Genomic DNA, 13,794 nt, shown 5'->3' with positions numbered 1-13,794 from the left:
TAATGTGAACAATTGTTTGAGTAACCGGGTGGATCTCTCTTAATATATGCAGGGGTATATTTTTTTGAAAATGTTTCTTGTGCATGATAATGCAGAATATGAATTCTTTTGTGGAATATATTCACTACTTTATAATGCTTAAACCAACTCAATAATTTGAAAAGAACATTGAACCCTAAATTCCAATAAGTATGTTTAATGTAATGTATTTCATGTACATTTAAATAAGTTGCTTAATTTCTCCTGTTTTAAATGGAATTCCTAAAATAATTTCTAGGCTTAAAAATAAGAGAAATTGAAGAGAGGTTGCTGAACCACTTAGGACCGGTTTAACTTCCTCTGAAGTGCTCAGTTGCTCAAATCTTAAATATCTAAATGTCCAATTAAAAGATTTTACATCATGACTTTGATCAAATTGTTGAGTTTGGTCCAAGCTCTTTTTAACATATTAATAATACCACCTAACTGGTAGAAGGGGTTTTGTACTTAATGGCACAATATTTGAAGCAGAATTTGTTTTTATGTTTAAACAAGTTTTTAAAGTATTGAACAATTACATAATACAGGGGTATATTTTTTCATGAGAAGTATTACCTGACATTTTATGTCTATTGTTTTAGATTATATTTAAATAGGATGATAATTCTGATAAAATGTGAAGTTAAGAAATTAAAAGATGATTTAGAGTCATCTTTTTTATAATCTTTCATGAATGATTTCACTGTACAAACTTAAATGAAATTCTTTAATTATTAAGATCATCTTAAAAACTAATTTAGGAATTTTTGAAAATGTTAATTTATTAAATTTCAGCACTTTAATTAACGGTCTGTATAGTAATAGTTTTGCAAAAGTTAATTTCCAAATTGATCTTGACAGTTTGGGTAAAATATTAAACATAAACATTTTTATACATTGTACTGATGAATTTGTACTCTTGAAGGTTCTTCAGCTTTAGGTGTATTGAACACTTTGGAAGATTAATATTTCACAAAGAACATTTATGTTCAATAAAGTATTTTAAATACTTTTTAAAAAAATATGTAAGTTGTGTTTTTAACACGGCTGTTACGCGACTACACTTGTCGCCCTAAAGGTAAATATGTGAATACCGGGTGGTGTTCCGACGGATCTGACCGGAAGTAGTTCTGTCCTTAGATCTGTCCATAATAAAATCCAGGATAAGATTTCAAGCTTTAATATACTGTTCAATCTACAAAAATACGAATAAATAAACTGTAAAATATAAGCATTAAGCACTAATAATACAATTTTAGCTACTGAGCCTTAAAAAAACTGCAGTAAAGTTTTTAATATTTATTAATATATTATGCGTAGGAAGAAAGTGTAATAATCAAAATTATTGTTATAATATTGATTATTACACTTTCTTCCTACGCATAATAATATTATACCACATTCTTGGAGGATTTGAATGCATTCCCAGAATTAATATGTTAATTCTTATTTTAAATTGAATTATATCTCACTTTCATTTAATTTTATCAATAATATTATGCTGTAAGTAATTTTAATCGTGTTTATTTTTAGAGACCTGTTTGTAGAATTAATGCATGATTGGACACATTCTTTGTATCTGTAGCTGCACAAATAATAAAGTGGAAAACATATGAATCTAAGATTTATAATTGGATTTTCTTAATTTCTTAATCATTAGTTCTTCACTTTTGTTACGAGTATACCTGTAAGTTGATAAATGTTAGTAGTTTTTGGGCTCATTTTCTATAAAAGACTATTTTATCTAATTTTATGCTTGAATATTTGTGCAATTTAACCTACTTTTCATTAATCAACATTGTCTGTCCAGGGCTGTAGAAGTAGATAGAATTAAAATCTGTGTGCAATTTTTGTGTCATCGAATTTCTGTGTAGTTAAGTTGCTTTCTTTGCATGAGCTTTAATCTTTCCAAGTAACTTTTGAACAACTTCATAGACTTTTAGTATTTCAGACTTGGAAGTGTTGGTTTTAGAAATGGTTAGGAGTGTAGAGCTCAGTGAGGCAGATCAGAAACAACTTGAAGAAGGAGGCGCTTTAGATCCCAAAACTTTAAAAAACAGAAAATATGAATATGAACATTTTATGAAATGGATCAAAGATGTAAAAAAAGTGGAAAATATAGAAGAAGCTGCTGATTCAGTCGTCGAAGAATGTTATAACGAGTATTTCTTCACTCTCAGGGTAACCCCTACGGTAAAACAAATTTTTCTAATTTAAAAAAATTTATTCATGACAATAATGTGTTCAAATTCCAACATTTGCTTCATTTTCGTAAGGCCATACACTGTGTGTACGTACAGTCAGCAACTTTTTTAAGTGAATTTTTTCCTTTTGGTTTTCTGACTGCATAATTTTTAGCCTTTTTTACATTAGGGTAAGCATGCACTAAAAGGAGAAGGTAAAAGGAGAAAGGCGCCCCAAATTGAATTCTGCAAGAAAAACAAAGTCCCAGGTCAAGCTAGCTCTGAAAGAAATTCACAAGATCGACATGGATGACGAGATTAAGTATCCTGATGTTAAGAAGAAGTGGAAAGCATATACAGAACTGTTAGCGAAAGAAGGTAATTCATTGTTTTTGTGATAATTTTTTACCTTAACAGTCAGAACCACATAATTTGAACAAGTTTAAAGTTTAATTTCTTTAGGTCTGTCTTTTACTGAACATCACCAAGAAGTTTCTGCTGATTCTATCGATCAGATCTTCAAGCTTGTGTACCATGCTTTTGAAGCCTTGAAGAATAGAGACGATCCTAATTTGCTTGCTGCACATCTGGGAAACATACCTGCAGATTTTCATCCTAAGCTAAACCAACTTGCTCAGTATGGTGTACAGGTAATATCTCTTCAAATATATTAAACATACTTTGAATACTAAATTAATGGACAAGAAAGTGTGACATGACTATTTTATATTTTTAACTACTAACTATAAATGAAATTTATACTTTCAAAGCAAATATAACCAGAAATTGAAATTACTCACAGTTTTCAACTATTTCAGCTCATCGTCACCCAGTTTGACGCTCGACAGGGTTGTGAAGGAATTAATAGTTTGAAAGTAGAAAACTTCAAGAAGTTTGAAGACAAAAATCGTAAAATATTCTACTTCAAGAAGGTTAAATAATATTTTTCATATTGTTGAATAGATTTAGAAATTATGGTTAATAGTATCAACTTAAAAAAAATTTGCAAACAGATTAGAGGTGGATAACTTAATGAATAAAACATATTTTGATAAAATCGGGGGAAAAGAATTTCGACATAAAACGGCAAATGTTTTTATCTTTAATGATACATTTTCACCACATATTCATTTATTTTTAAGAATTCAGCAAAGAAACCCCTAAAAATATATGTAGCTTGAACGTGTTTGCAAAAAGAAGGGGAGGGAGTTTGATTTTTAAAGAAAATTTACAGATCTTATTAAAAAGTTTATCCTTTTTTTAGGTAATAACTGAAAAAGATAAGAACCACAAATTTGGACAGAATGAGGTTGAGAATACTGGGCTGATTCCTTTCCTTGCGTTGAATACCTTCTACAATCCTGGAAAGATACTCAAAGAATACTTGGAGTTTCTTCCTTCTAAAGACGATGACGCTTTATTGTTCCCAATGGCAAAACTTACAAGGAAAGGTTTCAATGTCTTGGATCCAAAGAAGCAGGTTCTCTTCTATCTGAACAGAAAGATTGGCCACAATACCATCCGCCAGATGTTACCAGAGCTGTGCACAGCTGCAGGAGTAGAAAGAAGCACTAATCATCAAGGAATGAGTAATTTTTATAAAAATTCTGTGTCCTAGTGTAATGGAAACTTTTGAGTATCAACTACTTTATGAGCAGCCCAATTTTATTTATCCCCAACCTTAAAAAAAAACATCATTAGGATTAATTATAGGAATTTTTAAAAAATAACATTGCTCGTTTTAGTGCGTACTACAGTTGTTCATGCCTTGAGACGTGCTGGATACCCACTGGAGGAAATCATGAAGTTAACCGGACATAAATCTTTGGAAACTCTCTCAAGCACATACAACTTCAAGATTGATACTGCTGATAGGATAAACATGGCAGCTGCTATAGGATATGGCCCCCAGCTTAGTAGAGGAGAAATGTCAGATGCATCAGGAATTTATACATTATTAGCAATTTTTTTATGAAGAACATGTTATTTCTACTGAAGCTTAAATGCTTTTTTGAAGTTTTAAATCCTGGTTGTAAGAATATGAATTTTTTTAAAGGGCTGTTTTAAATACTTAAGTCTTAACCCCCCTCTCCCGCTAAAATTTTCATATGATCCTACATTTTTCAAGTGGCATTTTTGATTTAAAACAGTATTCTTTAAACATCAGATGGTTAAATATTCGGAAGATTTGTGTTTTTATATCTCAGAAAAAGTTAATTTATCTTTCCCTTCATTGGGTCTATTGCATTAATCACTTTTTAACCACAATTGAAATTGATCAAATTTCAGCTTGAAAAACAAATAAATGTTTACTTTACTGGTTGGTAAATATTAAACGTTTGCTACACAATATAATGTATAACTTTCTTCTAGTGTACACAAAGTTACCAATACAGAGTAACAATCCTGCTGTTAGATACTTTTCTGTTCAAGAAAATACTGAAGGAGGAAGGGATGAAAATATCTTCAAACATTCACATGATAGAACAGTTATACCAAACTTCAACTTGGATGATGTTATCATTGAAGACGAGAACGATGATTTCAATTCTGAGGATGATTTAATGATACTTGAAACCACTCAGCAAATCGAAGAGGAGCTCAGTAAGAGGAGAAAAGCCAAATTTGATGAGTTTAATTCAGAGGATGAGAGTGATTTGTTGAAAGCAGCAGAAACAGCAGAGAAGCAAAACCTAAGAGAGTTGAAAGCTATAGCTGAAAGTCTGTCAAGGACACTTAATGATGCCAAAAAAAGCAATTCTCCTCCCACTGCAATAAATCAACCTCTTCCTGTAATACCTGGGCATGTACCTAACCTTGTCTATGGAGGAATGCCTCCTGTAAATTACTGTATGAATTGGCCCCATGGAAACACCTGGTTCCCAGGTAATCCAGGTTATCATCCTTACGGGTCAGCACCTGTATTTATGCCTGGAAATATGATGATGCCTTTAGTATACCCAAACCAGGTACAGGGCAATCAAAGTTTTGGATTTAATACCAATTTGAATCAGAACTATCAAATGGGTCCACATCAGAATACAATAGCAGTAAGTGTACATTCAGCTCAGAACAATAATGTTTTGGGATCAAACACAGTGACTGATGAACATGCTCTTCTTCAAAACATTCAAGTTGTAGTGGCTGAGAATGATTCAGATATCATCTTGCAGGATCTAGGGACTATAGAGGTCCCAGTAATTTGTCATTCCGAAACAAAACCCTTCGAGATCTCTAACTTGAGGGTTGTTGAACCCCTCAATCCAGATATGATGAACAATCCTACGATCAAGGTTGGTGAACCCCAGATTCCAGAAATGATGAAGAACCCTGAATTCAGGGTTGATGAACCCCAGATTCAAGATATGTTTAAGAATCCTAACATCAGGGTTGGTAAACCCCAGTATCCAGATATAAAGAATCATGAGTTGAAGATTTCTAAACCACGGAAACTAGAAATGAAGAAGATTCCTGAGCTCAAGTTTGCTAAAGTCCAGAAACCAAAAAAGAAGAATATCCCTGAACTCATAACTTTAGATAATGAAGATAACTTGGTTATGACTCAATCCCTAATGGGGGGAAAATCTGGGAAAAAAATTCCACCTATTTCTAAGCAGGTACATTTAATTTAATTCTTAATCATTATTAATTTTAACAACCCTCATTTTTTATCATTCTTCAATATTTTTAGTCCTGGATGCAGATTTGCAAAAAAGTGGATTGGAATCCTAAATTCAAGGTTGCTAAACCCCAGAATCCAGATATGATAAAGAATCCAAAGAAGGTGGGTGAACCACGGATTCCACTTCCAGATATGATGAAGAATTCACGATCAAGGGTTGTTGAACCCAAGATTCCAGATATGATGAAGAATCCTAAGTTCAATGTTGTTGAACCTCAGATTCCACCTATTTCTAAGCAGGTATATTAAATTTAATTCTTAATCATTATTAATTTTAACAACCCTTATTTTTCATCATTCTTCAATATTTTTAGTCCTGGATGCAGATTCGCAAAAAGGTGGATTGGAGCAAGCCATACATCCCTAGCAGCAAGAAGTGATGTTAAATAGTAAATAATGTCACATAAACGTTAAACAATCAAGTCCGGCATTAGAGTCAAAGATTCTTTGTCTGTCATCTTAAACGATGATTTTTTTTTCATTAATATTTTTTTGTTTTAATGTTGAATTTGTATTTCTTTGTTTTCTTATGCTCAGTTAGATATTTTTCTCTTTTTTTCCTTTCAATTCTCATTTCTTTTTAGCTTATTTTGTTATTCCTTCAGCTATGGTAAAGAAGTGATGTTAAATATTAAAAAATGTTACATAGACATTAAACAATCAAATCCGGCATTTAAAGTCAAAGATACTTTGTCAGTCATCTTAAATGATGATTTTTTTTCATTAACATTTTTTGTTTTAATTCATAATTTGTATTTCTTTGTTTTATTATGCTCAGTTAGATTTTTTCTCTTTTTTTCCTTTCAGTTTGCATTTTTTTAGCTTATTGTGTTTTTCCTTCTGCTATGATAAAGAAGAATTCTTTGAAAGAATCTATATCAAAAGGATGGATTTATATCTTAAAAAAATACAAGATTGTAAATAATTTTTGCTCATGAAATTCTTTTTGCATCCTTAATAAAAAAGGAATTGTTTTTTCTGTTTATTTTTCAAAATATGATTTTTTTATTATATTTTAAGTTTTTTTTTCATTTTTGTCTAATTTATTCAGTTAAAATGGATTATATGTCTCGAAGACCAAAATTAAAAGGTAGGTGTTCCTTCCATTGACAAAATTACAAGGTAGGATTTGCATTTTGCATGATTAATTTTACCTTAGTGGTCTGTCCTTTAATATAATTAAAATGTTAAAATTACTGAAAGTGAGATGAAATTAAAGGTGATGTTAGACAAGAATTTAAAAATAGGGAATTTGTTATGATTTTTAGAGTAATTTAACATTTGGTTTAGTTTCTAAAATTAAATAGCTGATCTATCTATCTATCTATTAAGTTCCCGGTGAATAATTCTTGATATTGTCACTTAGTTCGTGGATCTATCTATCTATCAAGTTCGCGGTGAATAATTCTTGATATTGTCACTTGGTTCGTGGAATATCATAATTATTACACAAAATGGGTGACAATAACAAGAAATATTCCGGATTTGGCTACGTAGTAAATCCGATAAGAATGTGGTATAATATATAATATCAAGATAAATATAAGCATCTTACCACAATGGTCCTCGTAACATGTCACTGTGGTAAATCAGCTAAGCAATTATATATAGGTTTGCATGCTATGACAATTCCAACGATAATAAACATGTTTCGGGCCTGCACAGTACAGTATAAAAAACCGGTTACATATACAATACTATATTTTCTTGAATACACAATTATGTTATGACAATTTTGCAAATTTAGCATTTTGATTATTCTGTCTTAAAAGTACAGGAGATGTTAAGATTTAAACAATGACTGCAGTACACTTACACATTTTAAGTAGCATCATACACAACACAAAAATTCAAAAATAAAAGTACGAAAATGTTTTTAAATAATTTATTAAAAGATAAATTGTCCTTTTAACAAGGTTTCTAATTATGTGATGATGAAGCCAAAATTAGTTATTCTTTTTATTCTAAGAAAATGAAACCGAGATGACGTAGATGTCTCAAGGGGTGGACGGCATCCAGACAACTGTCCCCTTAATCTATTTTAAAAACCTCTATGCTCATACATATATATTTATTTGTATATTATGTCGGCTATAGCCGGCCAAATGTCTGAATGTAATGCGCTGACATTTTTTGAGGGAACCCTTGAATATATTGGGGTAACGTAGGCTAAAAAAAATAAAATATACACTATTTTTAATCAATTTTTCGAAATTCGGTGTCCACGAGCATGCCGGGCACTTCAGCTAGCACATAACATAATTATTAGAACAGTTAATTTATACATAATAATTAATGTAGACCAAGGTCTCTAGACACAAGACCTTGATGTTGACTTCTTACTAGTTTAATGTTGATAGTGCTTGTAAAGCAAGGTGTCCATGGATGACAAATTTCAGAAAATTGCCTGATTTACAACAATTGAAACCTTTATCTGAGAAAGAGTGTGGAAAATATGGACGTTTTTCTGGCTTGAAAAGTGTTTAATTCAGATAATTTCTTCATTGTTTTCATGCAGTAGAAATGCGCAAGTCATTTTTATGATGAAACACAATTGAAAATAATCAGATTTCAAAATTATTACGTTGGACAAATTATTCAGTCTTGATATAACAAAGCCTTGAAGGTATTAGGTTCTAGGTCCCAAAGGCATTTTTCCAATTGGCAACATCCCAAAGGCAGGCTGCAATTTGGGCCGAACGTTGCGGCTAGGATGGACTTGGGAAGTTGTCGCTTGGAAAATTGCACATTTAGGAAGTTGCTACTTGGGAAAATACCCTTGGGAAGTTGCCACTTGGGAAAAAACATTTAGCAGCGTACCTAACATCAGTTTTAACAGGGTACCGTTGTCAATCAAACTACAAAGGGTAAAATCATTCTACAAATTAAGGGCCAACTGATACTAAAATCCAAGCCAGACAAGTAATGTATAGAATTACATCTAAAATTCTTCTGTAAGATATGAATCACTTTGAGGGAAAACTCAAACCTGTTTTTGTAACACAGTCTAATCCCTCCAGTGTAGATTTTTTAATTTAGGTTCAAATTCCAATGCTCCCCGATATAAACAGTTTTTACTCTAGTAAACTAGAAAACCCTCCGGTAGAATTTATATTTTGGTAAAAATATAAAGCTATCCAGTAGAAATAATTTTCTCTCCACTAGATTTAGAACCCTCCGGTACTCTCCAGTAGTCTCCATTTATTAAAGAAAACTTCAGTCTCACGTTTTCCGATCGTTTTTGCAACTTTAATTTTTTAGGTTAAAGATGTTCCTGAAAGTGAAATTAAAAAAGAAAACTTAATTTAATATAGTTATGAAAGCTTCTGAAGTTATGTTAAATTTTTTTCTAAAAACGTTCCAGAACTATTAACAACATTATCAATGCCCTCTGGATAAGGAAGAAGTTAAAAAAAAACTTTTAAAGATTTTCTGGTATACTTCATACAGTGTTACCCATAAAACATGAGACTTTATAGAGGCGATGGAATTTATTAAATCTAGCTTTTTTTTTCTCTAAATAATGTTAAAAAACCGTCTTAATACTAAATTGAAGGCATAAGATTAAAATTAAGCTTCAAATGGTTATGTTTTGAGAGGTTTTGGCTGTCATTACAGTCTCATCCTTTTTTGGTTAACCCTGTATCACACTTGTATGCCGATTCCATTAGCATCTGATCCAATCAGGGTTCAGTCACGTGTTTGTTGTCTATTCTGAACCAATAGAAATTGCATGGTGGTAGGATCTATCTCATCGTCCAATTAGAGATATGAATCCTTCAATCGGCGCTAATAGTAAATGGAAATATTTATTTCTGCTAAAACTATTTATCTTCTTTTTAACCAGGGTCCAGAACACACCATACAAACAAAACGTTTTGAAATGTCATCTTCCAGATTTTGCAAATTGAAATTTAAGAATTGAATTTCACGATAATCTTTTGATTTTTTTATTCTATTTTTATTTCTACTTTGTATTACACAAACTTTTACTTAAAATTAATTTAATTTGATGGTTTAAAAACTTTATTTACAAGGTGAAAGTATGGAGGGGGGATAAATTGTCCAAATAGTGGGCCCCCTTGATAATGGTAAAAGAGAAATTTTCATGTAAAAAAGGCCAATAGTGAAAGAGCCTACATAACCCCTCCACCTCAGTTTTGCCTCCGTAGTACTTGTTAACAACTAACAAGCAGCTTTTCAGATATTTTAACAAAAGCAGTTTAGTTCATTATTATCATTATTAATATCAATTATAAATTCTGTATAACTTAAATAAACCAAATTTCCATCAATTTTCAATTTAATGTATTGTTATTCTTTTTAACGGGGAAACCCACGCATTTTTGTATTATTATATTATTATAAAGATTTATTCAAACACAAAGATATAAATACAAATAAAAATGGTATAGTTTAAATTTGTTTAAATAAATTTTTGAAAATACAGCTTTCCAAAAGAAAAGAGAAAAATATGCAAAATTATGCACAAATAGACAACATTGATCATTACTCATTACATAACATATTTATCATTTCAGTTATTACGTAATCATCAAATCTTTCAACATATAAATTATTCATTCTTGTATTTAAAAGTTCTTGTAAAACCGGAACTTTCCATTCATGTTCCAATGGGACATCAAAATATTTCATTTGTTTCTTAACTAACATTTTTGCTTTTACAAATCTATAATGTGTAAAAGCAAAAAAATTGAAAGGACAAATATCTAAAAAAAATTCATATCTAAATCGGGCAAATAAAATCTTTTTTTGAATATTCCATAAAAGCATTATTTTAAACTTTGCTGAAATAAACATAGTCATATATAAGTGAGCAAGCAAGAAATTTATGGTCAGATTCTCTTTACTGTAATTTGTAAAATGGTTTATAGATGGTTAAATTGTATAACTTAACTGTCTGCAGGCATGTGCAAAGGGATGGGGAGGGGGGATGAAAAATCGGTGGGGGCCAACAAAATGTGGGGGAAATGAGGCATAATTGTTCTTTTATTTGTGTATTTGAAAAATAAGACTCGCCAAAAAAAATTTCAATTTTCAAAAAATTCACAACTCCTGAAAGACAAACTCATGACAAGACAAACTCCTGAAATACAAACTCCTGAAAGACAAACTCCTGAAATTATGAAATTTTTCTTTGAATGAAATATGATAAAATTCATAAACTTTAGGAGAAAAAATCCGGAAATATCCTAATTCAAACTTTAGTAATTTCAATATGCTTCAAGCAGTAAAGTATTACAATGCTCATGGAGCATCCGTGCGCAACATTTAATTTAGCCGGGTTCCTACTTGGCAAGGGTAATTCATAAGTAATAAAAACAGTTCTTTTTTAAGCTTTTATTTGTGTGGTTTTACTAATTACGAACAGAAAAGTATTTTTTTTTTAAATTTTTAACTATATGATAAGATCATCTTCTAGCTTTTATTCTAACTCTCTTTTAACCATGACATCTGCTATAACGTCAACTCTAGACAAGTTTTTAACTATATGATATGAACATCTTCTAGCTTTGATTCTAACTAACTTTTAACCATGACATCTGCTATAACGTCAACTCTAGACAAGTTTTTAACTATATGATATGAACATCTTCTAGCTTTGATTCTAACTCTCTTTTAACCATGACATCTGCTATAACGTCAACTCTAGACAAGTTTGCCTGTGAACTGTAGATATTGTTGAAGCACTAAAATAATAAAGAATTAGATTTTATTTTTTTATATTTATTAATTTTATTTAATAATAATTGTAACTTGTAATTTAAATAAGGGTGAAACTGTTATTTGATAAGAATGCTCAAATACACATTGCACCAGTTCTATAATAAGTTTTAAAAAAGATGTAAGACTTTTTCCTCAAAATTTTCAAGCTTATTCAGACTTTTGCTTTTTTAATGTGCAATCCTTTTAATCTTCATGACAGAAACAATCTCAAGAACTGACGAGGGTCAACCCAGACCGAAATATATTTTCAATAAAATGTGGAACTAAAATCTACTTTTTTACTCTACAGAGGTTTGGTCCATCACCGAATTTTAAATCAAATCCCTAATGTAAGCCATGGGAAAAATTAAGATGGATATCAGCGTATTCGTCCTGAAACACAGCTCAAAAACGTTAAAATCGGGAAAATTTCGTGAAAATAATCAAACTTTTAGCAAAACACCAGTTTTCTGGAAAGATTTCAAAGTTGCATAAGAATGTCATCAAAATTTGTTAGTTGACATTAATTAGATTTAATTATATCAAATGTAATAAGAACCAATAAAGAAATTGAGTCTTTGTCACTAAAACTGATTTTCTATTCCTTGTATCTTTGACACACAATGTCGTACACCCTACATATTTCAAACTATGAATTCTGATACAGGGCGTCCCACGAAACATGACAGTCGATGAATAGTTTAGAATGTCTTCATCAATAGTTCATAAAGTTGATTGATACCAAAGAAAATAATAAAAATATTATATGGGAGTCATATTATAGCAAAATGGATTTCAAAGTAAAATATATTTGAGCAAAAGACTTTTTAAACGAAATAAACTGCAAAAAAACCTGTATTATCATTATACAGTATATGTAAGACGACATTTAAACAATCTAAGTTTGGAATTGCAAAGTTTCACACCATTAGGTAGCAAAGATAGATATAGGCATTAGAAAAGTTGAGTTTGTGGCAACGATTCAGTTCCTTTATAATATTTATTTGATGAGCAGTGACAAAAGAAAGAATTAAAACAAGTGTTAAACGTTTTACCTTATTGATATAGCACCAACGAGCATGTGCATTCAATGTAAATGCAATCTAGAAATAATATCAACTTTATCATCCTAAATCTATTTTACTAATCTTTGTGAAACAAATAATAAAAATATAACTTTTGTGAACTGTTAATGTGACATCAGATGGAAAAAGATAAGTATAAAGTTGTTCTAAAAAGGTTCCATCTTTAATAAGCGAATTGCTTTAAATAATATACCTCAAAAGTCCTTGCAGTTGGCACAGCCAAAAAATCCTATATTTTAGTTGTATTGATTATTAATAAAACAAATTTTAAAAAGACCTCAGTTCTAGTTAGTAGAAAACATTAGAGGAGTCAACACCTCTTTTCTCTGAGAAAAAGCATACAATATGCTTGCAGAATATATTCAGGACTAGGGCAGAAACCCTTATTTGACTTGTGGGATAGCGCTTCCGTTCATTTGGTAGGATTTAAAATATCAACGCGTGCTAAAAGTGGAAGTCACACCTTTTGCTAAAAGTGGAAGTCACGCCCTACGGTAGAAGTCACATTCTTTGCTAACGGTAGAAGTCACACCCTTTGCTAACGGTGAAAGTCACACCCTTTGCTAACGGTGGAAGTCACACACTTTGCTAACGGTGGAGGTCACACCCTTTGCTAACGGTGGAAGTCACACCCTTTGCTAAAAGTGGAAGTCACACCCTTTGCTAACGGTGGAAGTCACACCCTTTGCTAAAAGTGGAAGTCACACCCTTTGCTAACGGTGGAAGTCACACCCTTTGCTAACGGTGGAAGTCATACCCTTTGCTAAAAGTAGAAGTCACACCCTTTGCTAATGGTGGAAGTCACACCCTTTGCTAACGGTGGAAGTCACACCATTTGGTAAAAGTGGAAGTCACACCCTTTGCTAAAAGTGGAAGTCACACCCTTTGCAAAAAGTGGAAGTCACACCCTTTGCTAATGGTGGAAGTCACGCCCTTTGCTAACGGTGGAAGTCATACCCTTTGCTAAAAGTGGAAGTCACACACTTTGCTAACGGCGGAAGTCAAAGTCTACCACAGTCAACAAGAATACATTGCTACTTTTGCTGAATCAATATGTATCTATAAGTTCAGTGAATGAATTCCTGAAAATGAAAGATGG

At 31.4% G+C, this 13,794-nt stretch overlaps 1 protein-coding gene and 1 long non-coding RNA gene across 2 annotated transcripts; one reads left to right on the top strand and one right to left on the bottom strand.

Moving 5' to 3' along the window:
* Window positions 1-1,380: 1,380 nt before the first annotated feature.
* Window positions 1,381-6,643, top strand: LOC111706103 (uncharacterized). The gene is made up of 7 exons (XM_023478871.1): window positions 1,381-2,211; window positions 2,392-2,579; window positions 2,664-2,851; window positions 3,020-3,133; window positions 3,466-5,818; window positions 5,893-6,123; window positions 6,198-6,643. The coding sequence occupies exons 5-7, from the start codon at window positions 4,556-4,558 to the stop codon at window positions 6,261-6,263; spliced, it is 1,560 nt and encodes a 519-aa protein (XP_023334639.1). The 5' UTR covers window positions 1,381-2,211; window positions 2,392-2,579; window positions 2,664-2,851; window positions 3,020-3,133; window positions 3,466-4,555; the 3' UTR covers window positions 6,264-6,643.
* A 4,830-nt stretch (window positions 6,644-11,473) lies between these two features.
* On the bottom strand, window positions 11,474-12,926 carry LOC111706101 (uncharacterized). Its single transcript, XR_002766143.1, has 3 exons — window positions 12,889-12,926; window positions 12,666-12,713; window positions 11,474-11,594 (listed from the first exon to the last, which is right to left on the bottom strand). It is a non-coding gene; the product is annotated as an uncharacterized LOC111706101 (long non-coding RNA).
* Between the last annotated feature and the right edge of the window lie 868 nt (window positions 12,927-13,794).

The sequence above is a fragment of the Eurytemora carolleeae genome, unplaced genomic scaffold (assembly GCF_000591075.1).
Source record: "Eurytemora carolleeae unplaced genomic scaffold, Eaff_2.0 scaffold712, whole genome shotgun sequence".
NCBI classification, from domain to species: domain Eukaryota; kingdom Metazoa; phylum Arthropoda; class Copepoda; order Calanoida; family Temoridae; genus Eurytemora; species Eurytemora carolleeae.
Note: the sequence above shows the minus strand (reverse complement) of the source record. Positions and strands in the feature narration are given on the sequence as shown.

What these genes read in the sequence shown, in the direction of transcription:
- LOC111706103 (XM_023478871.1), top strand. Translation starts at nt 4,556, where the DNA reads ATGTATAACTTTCTTCTAGTGTACACAAAGTTACCAATACAGAGTAAC. An exon ending in TTCCACCTATTTCTAAGCAG is followed by an intron (nt 5,819 to 5,892) that starts GTACATTTAATT and finishes CAATATTTTTAG; the next exon opens with TCCTGGATGCAGATTTGCAA. An exon ending in TTCCACCTATTTCTAAGCAG is followed by an intron (nt 6,124 to 6,197) that starts GTATATTAAATT and finishes CAATATTTTTAG; the next exon opens with TCCTGGATGCAGATTCGCAA.